This window comes from Pholis gunnellus (assembly GCF_910591455.1).
Source record: "Pholis gunnellus genome assembly, chromosome: 19".
NCBI lineage: Eukaryota > Metazoa > Chordata > Actinopteri > Perciformes > Pholidae > Pholis > Pholis gunnellus.
The window spans coordinates 624,378-641,971 of NC_136546.1; the positions used below are offsets into that span (position 1 = coordinate 624,378).

Consider the following 17,594-nt stretch of genomic DNA (forward strand, 5'->3'; position numbering starts at 1 on the left):
TTGCTTGGACTCTAAAACTTTGGGCCACAACCACAACTGAAAGTCTTATTCATGAAAAAAGTGTCACTCCTGTGAATCACCGGAAGAATTCCCACAGAATTGTGAAGCATGCAAGGTTTAAAAAAGCTGTGGTTGATTGTTTAGAAAACATGTTACTAGGACTTTTGACTTCTGGACGTGAAGTCAATTTAAAAAGAAAACCCATGTTGGACTGAGAACACAGACGATAAAAACAGTAAACTAGAAATGCTGTTGGTTCACATAGCAAGTGCACTCACTGCTAACACATGCTAGCAAGAGAACTCATGCATGATTCTTAATTGAATCTTGTCCTGATACGCATTACTTCTCATCAAGGCAGATGCTAACACTCAAAGCCACAAAGGTATGTACAGATTATTACTGAACAATTTAGCATCCCAGCTTCCACCAGCTCAGTGAAGTAGACAGGACGCTCACCACTGAATACAGGGACCTGATGGTCTGACTTTGTATTTGACTGTTAAAGCACTTTACAAGGGAATAGACGTATAAAGGAATTTGACATCTTGGGTAATATTCATGTGTGGGAATTAGCAAAGAAGAGTTTTATTTGAAAAGAATAGTTTGACATTTTGGGGAATATGCTTAATTAATATGAAGCCTAGTTTAGCAAAAAGACAAGAAACAGTGAAAAACAGCCAGAGCTGGTAGGTTGAAGTTAGGGCAGGGTATGTTCGCACAGCCTCGCTTCGTCCGATTGAACCAAACCTGGAGCCAGTGTCTCCAGATTTGGTTTGATTTGGTTTTCTGTCCAAATGGGCTGCTCTTGATCAAATTGAGCTGGGAAAATAGCGCTGGGCTCCAAACAATATATTATAAAAATATAATGTCATATTTGTTGTGTCCACTCACTCATATTATTAACTCTTTTAATTTGAAAAATATTTGATTGACATGAGTTGTATTCAATTGTTCTTAAGGGATAACTGAGGACCAACTTCAATTGACGTCATCAACGACAATTGACATTTTCACTATTTGTGGGTTGCGATAGCCTCTTTATCTAAAAGTTGATCTTTTGGTCATTTAATGTAGATATGAAGCTTTGTATGCTTATGATGTGTTTTCTATTGCACATGTAATGGTTGTATGGGTTTCAGGCAAGGTTCTGATTTTGGCCTGGGCTTTTCTTAATTGGACTGGTTTTCATTTGTGATTGGCTGAAAAACTGGCAATCTGATCTGGCAACACGGCCTGGAGCATTTACCCCCTTGATGCGGTTCGTTTGGGTTGATGTGAACACCAGAGTGCACCAAAAAAACGATCTGTGGACTTCCTGGAAGGGGACGTCTTGGACTGCAGTCAAGTGAACTCTGGAGCGGTTCATTTCTGGTGTGAACACCATCCAAACAATCACAGGAACACATTTATGTGTCATTTCAGGGATCTAAAAAATGAGTCAATAATTAGCTAGCTATTGCACCCTGTGGTCCCTCCGCCTCACTCCCCGCAGTTAGGAGACTAGTTCGCTGGAATCCAGCGGGAAGTGACAGACAGACCGTTTAGGTCCAACTAGCCCACTGTTCGGCTCACTTTCTGTAACCAGTGTAGCATGAAAGCATGGTCGATTTAGCAAGCTAGCTAGCTAACTAGCCAGCTGCTAAATTAGTAAAATGTTACAACCATCAACATGCGTAATAATCAAACGATGTTTCCACTCCATACATGACGTTTGTTTTTCTGGACCATATTTAGTTTGGCCTTTGCGTTTGCAAACCGGACCAGTTTTTGTTTTCGTTTCACTGAAGCGTGATGGTTATATGACATTTTCTCATTTCTTTACACAGTCCTTTGCATTTTTATTGAACACTGCAAGGTCTTTTGAGTTGCAAGGGTTGGGTAGTTGAGGGCAGACAAGGCAGTGCTCCATAGTATGGTCTGCTTCTCCACAGTCACAGGTGGTTGAGCCAGCCTTGTAGCCCCATCTGACCAGAGCATCTTTTGATCGTCCCGTTCTCGTTCTGAGGCGGTTTAGTGTTTTCCATTGAGCCCATGGTGCTTCTGGGTCAGGGGGGAGGTTTTCAGTAGGGGGTATTCCCATGACAGTTGGAGGAGGGTCATTCTCAAGCTTTTCCCTCCAGAGTTGGATTCTGGTTTCTTCCCGAGACTTTGTTAGGGGCTGGACATGGCTGAGAAAGCTTCTTCTTGACTTTAGCCGTTGGGCCGGGGGTTGACATCCATGGAGGAGATGGCGTTCATCACTAGTAGATTTTGTTTTCTCGACTCGGCTGGCAACTTCCCGTCTAATATCAGCAGGGGCAATGCCAGCGAGGAGGTGAAGGTTGCTTGTGTTGGTGGGTTTCAAGCAGCCAGTAATCAGGCGGCAGGTGTTGTTCAGTGCTGGGTCAAGTTTCTTGGCATGGGTTGACTTCTCCCAAACAGGACATGCATATTCCACAGAGGAATACCACAGGGCCAGAGCAGTACATCTTAATGTGTGTGCTGTGGCTCCCCATTTGGAGTTGGTCAGTTTCCGTAGAATGTTGTTTCGGGAACCGACTTTGGATTTTGTATTGTTGATGTGCTCCTTAAAGAAGAGAGTACGATACAGGGTTACTCCAAGGTAGACGGGGTGGGTACAGTACTCAACTGGACCAGTTGAAAAAATGTGATCAATGTATCATCCTCGCATTGGTTCAATTCAGGAACCAGAGGAGCTGGAAGGCAGATTTTGTTACCTTAGGATGGTGCAAGGCTAGTTGTTTCCAGTCTTTGTGCTAAGCTAACTGTCTGCTCGCTGTAGCTTCATATTTACCGTACAGTCATGAGAGTGGTATCAATCTTTACATCTTGCTCTCGGCAAGAGAGCAAATAAGCATATTTCCCAAAATGTCAAACTAGTCTTTGAACGTAAATCTATTCTTTGCTAAAATCCTGATATGAAGGAGGATTCAAATATTTGTGCTCAGCCTCCCAGAAATAGAAGCCTGAATGCTCTGTCACACTTCATTTCTGGCAGGTCTTGGTACAGTAGCTCCCAATGGATGTCTTAATATTTAGCCTGTAAAAGAAGGAAGTGACATGTTTGCTCCGAAAGGGAACGCTTGCTGCACTGTACCTATCTTGTTGGAGAGGAAAGTTACGGAAAAGTTTGCTCTGTCAGTCAATAAAAGAACTACTCAATTGAGTTTTGAGGAATGTTGCGAGCCAGTGCTATGCTATGCTTGGCTCCACGACACAGTATCCAAAGTGTGGAAAAAGAAACGGCACATTAAAGAGTCAGATGATGAATGCAAGGTCTTTATATATTTCTTCAGCATAATTGCAACAACACATTCATGAAGCACTGCAGTACAAAGTAGAACGAAAAAGACACTTGATGTTGCTGTATGAAGTGATATGTGGCAAGTGGTTTCCCTTTTGATAATGGGTGCCTTCATTTCTCCGTCAGATTAGTGCACCATGTTGAGTAGAGAGACATTTCAAAGCTTCAGCAAACTTAAAAAAGAGAACAGACAAATAAATACTGTACAACACCATGTAATACTAGATTCAGAAATCACAACAAGATCATGCTTTCCTCAACAGAACACTTGATATATGCACTTTCATAGAATAATGCAGTATTTCTGACGCGTTTCCCTTCACAATAACACTATCATCAACAAATGGCCAACATGAGTAGTGATTTCGATACATCTTTTGTGTATATATATCTTAAATAAAGTGCCATCCTTTTTAATGATCGGTGATTCCAAAATGTAAATGTATGTTATACACATCTGGAGAAAAAAAAGGTTTGGAGTGAACGTCATAGACTGGATAGAAAGTGCAGTCCTGAAATTTGAAGGTATTTAATGTATGTACGTTTAACAAACACTGTCACTGTGTGAGGTGCAGAGTGTTAACACGGCTACTGCTGCAATGCTAAAAACTATTCTATGCCTCAACATATTTTTTCAATCCTTTGCACTATACCTTATGAGGTATTTGCTAAAGGTGACTACTTCCATGTTTCCTTACCCTGGCCTCTATGTTAGCCAGGGTAAAAGCTCCAACTGCATGACCTCTCAGGGTTTATTATTTAAGTAGGACTGTCCTTTCTATCCAATCAAGTTATGTTCATAAACCCAAGGACCCTAAGCCAACAGTTTAAGTATCAATGGCATCTTTCTACCACACACAATGCATCGACTATTCAGTTCTAAGGGTTCCAACTTATTTTTGAAACTGCACAAAAAGCATTATCTGTTCATCAATTACAATCAGGATTAGACATCCGATACGCTTCTAATATTCTTCCTCCCAATACACTTTGTACTATTTCCAATAGTGCTCGGCTGCCGAGGTAAATGAACAAATTGCTCCCGTAGCTGTGCCTACGGTGTATGAATGTGATAGAATCTGAATTGAAAGTCGCTTTGGATAAAAAAGCGTCTGCTAAATGACTGTAATGTAACGTAATGTAACACATGTGCTTATCATGGTCAGTTAGTCCCCCTGAGAACATTGTAGAGATCTATGAGCACAATCCACTCACTGTAGAACAGAATCTTTCCTACATTTGCACCATAGAGATTTGGGAGCTGGATTTACACAAGTCTGATTTTTAACTCTTTGGCACCCAGATCATATATCTTCCTGGTTGTTAAAATGTGAGGAAACATATGAAATCAATCTGTGTGACAAAACATTTTCAATCAAATGTGCTGTCCCAGTACCATTAATGCTAATGGGATATTCTCATAATTCTCAGCAGACAGCACAATGTTTCTAATCCTTTGAGCTTACCTCTCTGGGTGAGATCTTTCATTCTTCTAACATTACTACATTTTTTATGTCCCAAAAGAATGGATGAAATGTACATTACTGGTAATGCAGGTGGCATCTTTTGGGTTTCCCGATGTCCTGTTGTCTTGTTAATACCTTAATACCTTTGTAAAACCTGAAGGATTTTATATTGTAGCAGCATAATTGGGATATTCTTCTGTTGGACTCTTCCCATACATGTGTTTGCTTCATCAATATAACCATCCCACATTTATTCGTTTTGTAATGTAAAGCCTACGAGAAGCATTCTCTGGATGTTTACCATATTTGCTATTGTCAATCATCATCAAAAAGCCAGTATGTAGACATCATGCTAACGCACCCAGGAGAGTGTGAATATAAAGAGAGAGACCTTGTTGTTATGCCAGATGTGAAACAGGTTGGCAAGCGATGGGAGAACACTGCATTTTTTTCCATTCTTGTAATTCAGTTCATTTCAGTTGAGCCTGATATCAGGACACTCTGCCAAATCCTAACTTGAGACAGCCACCCTTTACCATCCTAACCACAAATGTGCATTTCCTCTGCGTCAGTGCTCGGTCAATGCGTGATGGTTCAGATGTAACATTTCATGACTTTTAAAAAAGACAGTCTCCTCTCAAATTAGGATTGGCCCCTCTGACTCTCTGAGTGAAGTGGTAGTTTTGGCTGTGGTCCCTCAGTACTCCCTGGCCTCTTCCAGTTCATTCATGAACACGTCTTCATGGGGGTTTTCTGGGCAGCTCAATCCATTATTTGGTGGCCGCACAGCATGGAAGCGACTCCAGTCTCCCTTGCAGAGAATCCAAGGCAGCACGTCAACTTTAAAGTGCAGCTCAGGTGAAAACTCAGTGCTGATCAGGTTAGGCATTCCTGCACCTTTCCCACGCGTGATCAGCCGGCCACGATCACCATAACAACAGTGCTGCGCTGCGAGAGTAGATGAGTCGCCGGAAAGTGCTGAGCGGATGCAGCTACGCGCTGACGGCTTGTAGATGTCCAGGCGCTCCTTGGGGCTGCTGGCGTCACGCCAGCGGAACTGTCGACCGTGATTCTCATCGTAGACACTGACCACAGTGTACGCCACTTCAGAGGGGAAGGAGCAGGGGCAGCTGGGCAGCTCAGACAACATCTGGTGGAGGTACCTCTGGAGGAACTCGCTCTTACAGTTGAGCCACTTCTCACAGCTATCCACATCTATTGGAAAGAGGACAGCAATAGTTTGTTACAGTTGTTCATGGTCGCACTAACAGAGGCCACTTAGTAGTCAAGTTTGGAACCAATATCTGGCATCTATAAACATCTATGTTACAGTGCTACATTGCTCCACACTAGTGCTACATTCCCCTGTGACAGCATATCAGGGGCGTGTTACCATAATCCATTTAGAGAGAATTTCCTCATGCAAAGGTCCAGATCATCACAATAATGTCTAACTGGCGTTATCATTTAGTTCCATATATATATTGAAGCAGTTATATTAACATCTGTATGTAGTCAACAACTGACAAAGTGATGAAATAAAGAAAGTTCAATTGAATGTTATCTCAACAATATTTATTGTCAGATTTCAAATTGAACTGGATGAATTATAAATAATAAATACTCTAATAATAAATACATGTTATTTTCTCATTTCAAGTAAAATAAGGACTGGATAAAAAAATGAAATACATAACAGAAAGCTTTTGAAAAATGTATTTAACTGAATTGTCTTTGTCCTGCAGTTTTAAATTAATTTCATTCAGGTGTGAAGTGATCAACCCAAAAAGCCACGATATTATATTCTTCTCATCTTCTAAAATGATATGTGTGTGCATTGACTTTGTCTGTGGTTATTAAACCACTTGTTTCAGCTTTATTCCTCTCAGTTGTTGGGGCTAACCATGTGCTCTGAAACAAAGGGATCGGACTTAGGCCAGCTAGTTTAGCCAAAAGCCTGATCTGGGTTGATAAAACACCAAACCCCCCAAGAATCCTGTGAATCCTGAGTTTCGGTTGACCAAAACTCAGTGCTGCTCTCATTGGACGAGGCCTGGGACGCCAAGGCGGGACCTCTACTGTGTGTGTGTGTGTGTGTGTGTGTGTGTGTGTGTGTGTGTGTGTCCCACACACACATATAGTTGAGCTGACTACCTCAGACACGTGTAGATAACGAGATCTCTATTGTCTCGCACCATTTTGTGGTCTCGCGAGGTGTGGTCACGAGTGAAACTACCCCTCCATTTTGATAGTCTATCTATCTTCCACTTGTAGTCCCACGTGACGTGCCACGTTTTAGATTACGTACACCATTGTCTGAGCAGTTTCTCGCTTCTTCCCCCCACACACACACCTACATGCATGCTCACACAGATTGTCTGTTGATTCTAGATAGCGTGCTCATAAATGTATAGTTTTGTTGTTAGTTTTAGATATTAGTTGACTATTGTTATTATCATAACATAACAATCATTATTATTGGAACTAATGAACTCTGTTATACTTTAAAGAGCAGCTGTCTGTGATTACTTTGTGCATGTGTATTGTGATGATAGCTGGATATGTGGTCTGTTGCTCGTACTCAACACCTTCACTTTCACTCTGAATGTGTAATAGTACTTTGACTATTGACATTGTGAGTGAATACTAATTATGAGACTTAGTTTATAGTTTGGTTATTGGTCCCTGTTCTCAGGGTGATGCCCCGTTATTATTAATAATCATTAAACATTTTACTGACATTAATAATTCTATTGATGTCAATAATTTAGTTTTTCATATTTGCTGATAACTCAAACACGCTCCTTTTCGTTCCCACCACTGTTAAATCATTGTTGGTCAGTGAATTCATGTGTTAGGATTCTGATCATATTAGGCTCTTAGATTGTATATTTTCTTTGCCTTTATTTCGGTTGTGAGTGGGTACGTTTGCTCAAAAGATTTGTTCTTTGTCTTTGGCGCTTCACATTACTGCTTTTAATAATCACCACTCTGAACATGAGACATACTGGTTTTAAACTGTCCATATAATAGTCTGTCCATTCTTGGTCAAAAGCTCTGGTCTCGCTGTCCACTTTTCTCTTTTTGGAGAACGTCATGTGAAATAACTTCTCTGACTCACGTACTTCTCAGACTATTGGTCTCTTGTCCCGTCTCTCTCCTGTGTGTGTATATCACATGCTTATCTGACTACCCATATGTGATTGGCTGAGCAGCATTACGTGATGTGATTTACAACGCATGTAATTGGTTGGTATGTTTTCTGGACCGCTGAAGAGTGCTGTAAAGGCTGGAAAAGCTGCACCTGTTAAAATAGAAGCGCTCCGTAAAAATGTAATAATTCTCAACTATCTATTGGTTATAGGTCCATGAGGAACAGGATCCGCGGTCCGCCTATTAGTGACCCCCATAATCCATTAGCCAAAGAGGTAACTACAACAACAGTATATATCTGACTGGCTTTGATTGTAAATTGTGGACTGTACAGTATAAACAGCTTGCAGTTAATGGGTTAAAATATGGTGCGACCCTTTAAGCTAATGAAAGATGCTATGGAGAACTTCCCATTAGAAAAACTCACCTGTACCAAATGGCTCTGTGCCATTCTCCATCTCAAAAGGGAAAGGCTCTACCACAGTGTTGACATCACCTACAAAGAGAAGAGTGATACATCAGCTGTAGATTAACAAAAAAGCTGGGAAAGTAGAATATAAATATGTAAATACTCTGGCTTTGGTTTATTATTTTTCTCTATTGAAAGGGAAATATATTCTCACCAGGACAAGGCTCCAGGTCACACTTGGAGGCTTCTGTCAGAGTGCAGGAGTAGCCACAGGACTTAGTCCTCTTCCTCTCACCGTTTCCACATGTCACTGAACAGGGAGACCAGGGAGTCCACTCATCTGTCTCCTTCTCTGTGGAAAGAAAAACAAAATACAAACACTGTCGGTGCCACAAACTGAAGCAAAACAAAGAGATTCTACTAAGCATAATATCATTTACATATTGCAAAAACTATCAGAGAGATAATGAGAGGAATACACAATGAAAGCATGGAATTCAATTTACAGTTACAGGAGCTCTACATGATGCTTCCTGGCACAGATTACAATAAAGAGATGTACTGTATTTAACAAACTAATAAGAAACTATTTCAAAAAGCACATACAACAAAACACCTTACAGTTTTGTGTTAAAGAGATCTCAGTATGTACTTCAACAGTCTTATCCAGGGCTGGACTGTCTCATTCCATATGAATGACAGTTTTCTCCTGGTCCAACCTTTCCCATGCAAACCCATATTCTTTTTAAGAAGGCCTCAGTCAAATTAGAGAGAGAAGCTGTGCTGTGGCTGTCCGCCTCTGCACCATGTTTCCTTGTGGTGTTAATAACACTGAAAACAAGTCATTCTTGATTAAAGGCGAGGTGGGTGCAGAAATACCAGCTTGGGTGTAGCGAGCACCCAATTTGACTTTGTGGGCGCTGCCAACTCGCCATGTGGCCATACGGGAATGAGGTCTCAGGAGAGTCTTAATTACAGAAGGAGCCAAGGCAGACATCCTTGATTTATGTTCACTGAGTCTTTAGATGTGACCACTTAATAGGCATTGTTGCCTTTTGCTGGCTCGACTACATGTACAACAGTTAAAATCTATATATTGGTATGATGGATAAGGGAAAGCTTAAAGAGTAAAAACCAGCCCAAACTAGCCACCTGCTAGCACATTTTGAGATGACAACACAACAGTAGACGTTAGTGCAACAACAACATTTGAAAACAAATAGACCGATGATGTTCAGATTTGTATTTATGTGAAATATCTCTGAAGAATGAAAGCCTCCGGCTGTGGTGAGCCCATGACTGCTCTCTGATCTACAGTAGGAATCACACACGGCCTTGCCCGTTCTTTTTCTTTCTCTTTTTCCTCTTCTCTCCCTTTCATTCACTATGTACACCTTTCTCTTTCTCCCTAATTATTTACTATCTTTACCAATGAATAAGTGGTCTGTGCAGGCTGAGACACAACATGTTTTCCCACCAGAGGAAGGCAGAATTAAGAGGGTGAAAAGAGCTGTAAAAGTTATGCAGAGCCCTGAAAGCCCCCCGGAATTCTTGAACTGGCTCTAAAGGCTGAGCCGCAGAAGAAAGTTAGGGCCGCCAGGGTCTGGTGGGGGGGGGGGCGGGGGGCATGGGGTCCCGGGGAAGGATGAAAAGGGCCGACCGAACGGCCCCTGTCATTCTGTGTTCCAAATCTGCCCCCTAATTGTCCACAGGCAGAGGGCTGTTTTGTCCCAGGGAACAGTGGCGGCCTCACGCTGCCATTAGCGAGCGCATCGGACCTATCTTCAAAAGGCAGGCCTCTACCCAGCACGACCAGTGTCCACTTCAAAGTACGCATTACCCACAATGTCCTGATGGTCCAATGCTCATGCTGCCTCGCATGCTGGCATCGTTTCCTTCTCTCTGACTGTGAAGACAGTTATCATGCAGCCTTCCTGAGCCACTCTGTACTTCTCTGTCTCTCTTTCTCTCCTTCCAGATATTTCCATCTCTTTTTTCATATGATAAATTCAGTAACTGTATTTCCATACTTTCCCCTTTTGCATTCCCCTTCTTTGGTAAAACTCACAGGATACATTTTGGTCCTTTTCTAAAAGCCATAATCATTGTGATGAAGTCATATCTAAAAGAGCTGTGTGGCTGTACTAGCAGACAGCCAGTGTACCACTTGGCAAACCTTACCATAGTAGCTCTGCATTGGATCCCAGCCTTCGTTCCAACGTGTATCCCAGTCTCCGCCCACTCCGCTGGGTAATGGCTCTTCACTACCATAATCCAGGGAGTAATCCTCCTCCTCCTCTTCCTCGCCAGTTTCCTCCACGCCTGACCGGCTGTTGCTGTCCTCGCTGGAATCGGTGTCGGTGTAACTCCAAAAAAGAGGCCAGAAAAGCTTCTTGCCTCCGAGCCAATCCACTGTGGAGGAGGGTGAGGAGGAAGAAGAAGGTAGCCAGTCTTTTTCCTTGGCAAGGTCCATCTCTACCTCCATCTGAGGGTCGTCCACCACCTCAATGGTTACCTACGCAGAAATAGAATCAATCTGAAGTATGTGTGTCACTGATCTGATCTTGGACAGCATCAATATTTGCTTAACAACTCTCTCCTATTAGTCTAAACTAGCAAACCAAACTTAGAAATGACTTATTAACGGTGAGTAGAAGACAATGACACAACAAGCCATTGAACTGTCCAGTATTGCCGCTGTAGTGGCGTTCCGTCGGTGTTGTTCATTATTAAGCCGCAAATGAGCTGCAGACACAGTGACTTCATTTCCCTACGCGAATGACAGGAGATCGTTTAACTCTTTCCTTTTCGTCTTTATTTTATGCTGCAAAGCCTTAATTAAATACACAAACAAATATACTCTGTCACACGGTAGAAAAACGATATGCTCTCGTGCCTAATGCAGCTCTTCGGATTTCCACCGGCTGCCGTAATGACGTCATTAAATCACAACCAAAAAGAGTGTCAATCATTAACATAAATGCGTTTCAATATATTTACATATCTTTAGTTCCTGCACAATGAGCATAATTCAGAAATGAAATGATTAATAAGCCCTGAAATTCCAATTAACTAATATATACACTTCTGGCTCTTACAGCCGCGTTGACTGTGATTTTGCCATAATGTGTCATAAAAAACGAAAAGTACCTCCAATACTTTTGAGTTACAACTCAAATCGGCTGAGATGTTTTTTAGCAAGCGAACCCACTGATCTAAATCAGCCAGCCAGACGTGAGCATGAGTATTCAGCCAGCCAAACGATCCGCTCAGGGAGGGAATATGAGCATTTATTCTGGATAACTACCTCTCATTAGCTCAATATGACTCATCCTCAATGTTACAGTACTTCCAAGGGCCCACTTCAGCTGATGTGAAGACCAGGCAACAGGGAGACTACAGGGGAAATCGTTTTGTTCTGTTGTGAAATCAATTTCACAGTTAGGAAAGATGGATGAGGATTGGAAATGCTTTCATTTGTCTTAGTTGAATATATCTTTGAGTCAGAGTTTGCTACATGAAAAGTGATCAGGCATTTCATCGGTTTCTCTACTTGATGTAGACATCCTCATGTCCCTCTAACCACATTCTGATCACACTGACCTGAGATAAGTTTCACAGAAAATCCTTTTGAACTTTTTGGGTCAATTTAGAAGATGATGAGGACTCAATGGCTCACACCTATGACTACAGAGCAAAATAATATGCAGCCGGGTCACTAAGTTTAGACTGAAAGACTGTTTTGTTACACATTAAGGAAATAATAAGGAAATAGATCATTTAACACAACAAAAGGCTAACAATAGAGCATCTACTACTTCACACTTTGTGGGGAAGTCCCCAGCAATACACCCCTGTAACCATAAGTCTCAAAAACAAAATGATTTTCTCCTGGATTCTGTGGGCCCAGAGGAGTCTACAGTACATAAGTCTACATCATTTTGAATTGTGTCCAAATGAGCTTTTTTGCTGCTCCTCCTACAAATTTTGAGCTAATCGTCACTTTATTTGGTACAGAAATCTCTAGTCTGAGCCAGAACCATCATCTTTTTATCTTTTAATAAATGTTGTGCAGCAGGGCTTCAGGGCTCTGCCGTCGGGCCTTTATTGACTCATTCACTCATTCACATTTCACGTTGCCGCTGAAAGATGGATACACTAACGTTACAACCAAACTCTTCTTCACTTCCCTGGAGTCAAGGAGCAAAGAGCGGCTCTCAAAAGCCCTGCGATGAGCCCTTCTCAGGGCCATGCAATACGCCTTGTTCCAAACGGGCATGTCCCGAACGGGCACTGCACTTGTTTCACATACAAGCCTGTCTGAGACTCACCTGTATGTTGGGGTTCTGTGAGTTGATGTCAGCATTGGCCAGGTCTGGAAAGTTCTTGAGGTCCAGGATGAAGGGTTTGGTCTCCTCCTCAGGCTCGGGCTGTGGAAGAACACCAACGGAGCGGTGCTGGGGGTGGGACCACCTCCTCTGGTGGCTGTGGGGCTCAGACAGGAGACTCTGGACTTGGTTCTGCTGCTCCAAAGCCTCAGGCACATATTGGATCCCACCGCTGTGAATCGGGTGGCCATGAGCCTGAAAGAACAAGTAGAGACACAAGATGAAGACTTTATCTGGACCAGAAACAATAACACAAGCCAGTGGCTACATCAGGGCTAATGATACAAATAAAGACCTATCATTTATAGTGACTCATTGATGAAAAAACAATTAGTGCTCTGTCTCCAGGAATAAACCTTTAAACCATCTACCACATTGTAGCTTGGTCAGTAATTCCACAGAGCCCCCGAGGCATCCAACTAACCAGCCAAGTGACCAACCAGCCTTCGTTCGTTTCATTCTTTTCTTTTTTTCCCACAACAGTCATGGCATCCAGGCTGTGGACAAAGAGGGGCCTGTGCCAGAGAGCTCCTCTTTTAGCTTTAATGAGAGGGCCTGGGAGGCGTGGGACCCCTGGGCTGCTGCGAGCGTGTCTGAACCTGCTGTGCTGCCGCCACTATGGCCGCCACTTCATTTGACCTTCCAGGTTTTCCAGTTACTGAGCCCAGCAGGAAGAAATGTTGATCTCTGAGATGTATGGGGATTAATGGTGACATTATAACGGCGGGGAATCGTAGATCTGTGTACTGTATCTGGACTATAGTCACTGAAAATGGATCTTACTTTGGTTTCATTCTCCAGTGTGCATGTGTCTGTTTCATAATAAGACGCATTTCTATTTCATACCTGATACTGGTAAAAAAACAAAAGCTATGCCTGTAATGAACCCTGGTCTGTCTATATCTTCCTGAATATGCTAAATTGGCTAAAACACAGGATTGGACTGGACCTTGAGTTTTGACATGAGCCAGTTTGTGGTCTGCTCAGAACAAACCAGTTGCAGTTGGAGGCCTAAAGAGGAGAAGAGTTGTCTAAATCAATGACCCAAAGGTTGATGATTTATACTTATGGCCTCTAGAACAGGGCGTACTTTTCACTGACGGCCTGTGATTGTCCCATAAAGAGGTTATGTGGTCGGTCAAACTCAAGCATGTGCCTGTTTAGAGGAGAAGCCCGTCAAGCATGATAAATGATGGATGAAGAGAAGTTGGCCCCCTCCCCAGATATCTGTAAACTGGTGATGACAGGTAGCATGTTCAGACTTTGTCTCTGTAATTCTAGCCACTGGATATTCTTCAGCCCTGGATATAATGTTAGTAGAGCTGAAGCCATTAATCCATTAACTGATGGACAGAAAATTTATCCTTCAAGTCATTTTTCAAGCAAACATGACAAAAGATCTAGAGATGAAGCCTCTCATTGTGAAAATGTGTTGATTTTCTCTGATTAATGTCATTGTAAAAGGAGTATCTTTGTGTATTGGACTGTCAGACAAAACAAGACATTTGAAGACGTCAGCTTGGACTCTGGGAAACTGGAATGGACATTTTTTATTATTGCCTGACATTTTATGCACTAGGTTAAATGATATATCAATGAATCATCAGATTAATCAATAATTAAACAAATGTTGCATAGAGGTCATTATTTGGTTAGTGTTTATTTCTTTAAATAACATGGCTTGCTTAAAAAGCCAACTCTTTGTGCATTGCTTATGTTATAAGAATGCAAGCATTAAAAACCCGAACATCTGGTGTCTCATATCAGATGTTATAGAAGAATGAAATCATGCTCCATTTGACCGTGTCACTGGCCTGTTATTAGCAGCATGAGTGCATCGCTGTCAAATCTGACCAGCAGTGACAATATTCACATTACACACCAATTCACACACATGCTACTCCACCTCCACACCCACAGACACAGAGGGTCCAGAATCACATACTTTCACACCCTCCTCATCGCGTCTTGTTACACATCTGGATCCTGTATTCTTTCGCCCTGTATATCACTCTCCTCCTCTCTTCCTCCCCCTCGTTCTCTCTGATCCTGTTCTCCTCCTCTCTGTAGTGGGGCGCTTCTGATCAAAGGCCGACGGTTGATGGCATGCAGTGTGTTTAAGAGTGAGACTATCTGGATGCAGTGGGGGACCTCAGTCTGGTCTGGAGGCTGCTTCTCACTTAGACAAACATTAATTGCATGCACTGTGTCCTCCTCTTACTAAACTGTAAAGGCTGGATCCATTTTGAGCTACTGTCATAGCTACTGCTGATGGTGACACACATTCAGGTCAGGGAGGCGGGATGGGGCAGCAGGGGCCGAGGTGAGGAGCAGCGATGGAATCCGGTGGGGGGCGGTGTGGCAGCCCTGATTTATGTGCCCGCAGATATCAAAGGCCTCTGCACTTGGCTGTTTCCAAACCATTACCCAAGAACAATAAACTATGCACGCTCTTTGATCGCCATCTTTAGCAAATGGAAACGGGACAACAAATGCATGCCTGGTGGAATCAGAGTGAGGTTGTGGAGGTCGGGGTGGAAAGTGGGGGTACAAAACAGTCAGGGCAAACAGGTCCAGAGATTTAGAAAAGAGGCCACTTCAACACAACCCCCCCCCCTCCCCCCCCCCCTCCTTTTCTTCTTCGCTGAGGGATGGGGGTAAAACCAAAAACAGGAAATTCCACATTAACACAAAAAAGAGCCAATGTAAACAATCAGATGAATGACACTTGACCCGAGCACCAGTGTGAGAGACGCCGAAGGCTCGCCTTATTCTGGTTACATAAGCATCTCGTTACTGGGCACCTCCCCTCCTCCTCCTCTCTTCCTCTGCTAATCTCTCCTCTCCATCCAACGCTTACAGCAGGTCACAGGCAAGGGCACAGAGTCACCAACGGCAGCCTTTTGGTGGATGAAATGAACAGCCACACAGTCACACAGCCACAGGGAGATTTCTTCTTCTTCTCACTAATCGTTTCCTTCTCCTCCTCCCTCCCTAGTTCTGCTTTGACATCAGTCAGACAGATGATGAGAGAGTCCCAATAGGGAATCTATGGGAGGCCACACAAGGAGTTCAAAGGCAAAAGCTGAACTATGACCCAAACACACACTAAAAGGCTTTGATATCCAAATATGTCTGTGTGTAACATCAACATTCCCATAGACACAGCACACACAGCCCAGCGTGGACCAGATCACTTCATTCATTCAATCATGTGATGGAAACAGAAGGTCCACTTCTTTTCTATGACATTCAATTTTTTATAAAAAAGACGAGCAAATAAACATAGAATGTGCTGGAAATAACAAATTAATAACTCGTAATATTTTTCAAATATGATTCCTGATTATAGAGTGTGTCGTACCCAATACTTAATGACATTATTCAATATTAGTATGGCAATTCTGTTTATTTTCAAACACATCATAATTTTAGATGATTTTAGTTTTGTGATATTTGTATAATTTGGTGACTTTATTGGCATGAAAGTAAAAAAACTAAAAAACAATGTTACCAAAGCATTGAAATAAAAAGTAGGACATTAATAAAGATGATATTAAGCAATAAAGCTGACCACAAAATTACTGACTGTCGACATTTTACAACAGTTAGCAAAGATGCTCCACCAAGCTAACTTTAGCCAAGTATTTGAGAAAAAATGGTTTTCTTTGGCGGCAGGTGTGATTTTAAGACTTTGCAGCTTTTACAAAACTTGTTGCTGCAACTTGCTAAACTTTTTAAAAAAGCCGACATTGAACCAATATGTGAACCGTACCTTATGAGCAGCGTTCTTGAGTCTGGTCGGAAACCCGGTCCCCGAACCCAGGAGGAGCAGCGACACAGCCAGCAGCAGCGCGGGGCATCTCCTCGCGACCTCTTGACACATGTTCTCTACTTCTACGCTTCCTGTGAGGATGTGTAAAGTTCTTTGGAGATTTCTCTCAAACTGTTCTCCCTAAATGAGTGTGTTGGTTGAGTCCACCTGGTCCTCCGTTTGTCAGCAACCTGGACTCAGGACAAATTAAGTTTTCGGCTTCGTCAGTCTCGAAGTGTCGCACTTTATGAAGATGCGCAGCAGCGCCCAGAGGTATCCCGCGCGCTATCCATATCTGGTACCAGCGCCTCGCGCAGCAACCGTCAGTCCGTACGGCGGGTCGAGCTCAGCGCTTCTCTTCCCCATAAAAACACAGTTGGAAGAGCTTTAAGTACCAGAAAGAAGTTAAATACCCCACGCAGAATCTCTCCGTCCGCACCGACGGTCGCTTATTCAACTACTTCAAACTGTGAGTCATTCCGTCGTGGGTGGGTGTTTTCTTCCAATACATTGACATCTGGAGTTAATAGTATGCTGTTCGTTTTTGCTATCTGTCTGCTGCGTTAATCCATTATCCAGCTGAAGTTCATCCACGAGTTCGAGTGGATGCGTGTGTGTTTCTGTGTGCACCGCCCAGCCAACCGGTTTCGGTAAACTCGCCTTTTACGCACGCATTCAGAAGGTTGATGCTGGAGGAGTTGGGGGTGGGAAGCTTATTGCTCACAGCTGTGTGTGTGTGTGTGTGTGTGTGTGTGTGTGGGGGGGGGGGGGTAGTTTACATAGACCCTTCAGTAGGACTACATAGCAGGACATGAGGTGGACATGTACTCACATAACTGAATACCACATATTAAAGATAAATACTCGACCAATGTGTTGAGAAACTATTGCACTTGTTCCTACAACTTGTTCTTTCTTAGGCTTGTTTTGCCATTTTTTAACTCTGGAAACAAGTCATTATCTCATCCCACTGGCATAGGATTTCATTAAAATACCATTTTAAGATGGGAGTGAATGACTGGCCGATGTGGAATGCTGTGTAATGGCAGGATGTCAG

At 42.7% G+C, this 17,594-nt stretch overlaps 1 protein-coding gene across 1 annotated transcript; it reads right to left on the reverse strand.

Annotated features, from left to right (window-relative positions):
- Positions 1 to 5,140: 5,140 nt before the first annotated feature.
- On the reverse strand, positions 5,141 to 16,630 carry ism2b (isthmin 2b). Its single transcript, XM_079180125.1, has 6 exons — positions 16,499 to 16,630; positions 12,667 to 12,918; positions 10,517 to 10,850; positions 8,550 to 8,687; positions 8,354 to 8,422; positions 5,141 to 5,988 (listed from the first exon to the last, which is right to left on the reverse strand). Exons 1-6 carry the CDS (start codon positions 16,607 to 16,609, stop codon positions 5,471 to 5,473), a joined length of 1,422 nt encoding a protein of 473 aa, XP_079036251.1. The 5' UTR covers positions 16,610 to 16,630; the 3' UTR covers positions 5,141 to 5,470.
- Positions 16,631 to 17,594: the final 964 nt, after the last annotated feature.

Excerpts from the sequence above, each read along its gene's own strand:
- ism2b (XM_079180125.1), bottom strand. The coding sequence starts at position 16,609 with ATGTGTCAAGAGGTCGCGAGGAGATGCCCCGCGCTGCTGCTGGCTGTG. Across the intron at positions 12,919-16,498 it reads TCAAGAACGCTGCTCATAAG|GCTCATGGCCACCCGATTCA; the intron begins GTACGGTTCACA and ends TTGTTCTTTCAG. Across the intron at positions 8,688-10,516 it reads TCCAATGCAGAGCTACTATG|AGAAGGAGACAGATGAGTGG; the intron begins GTAAGGTTTGCC and ends TTCTTTCCACAG.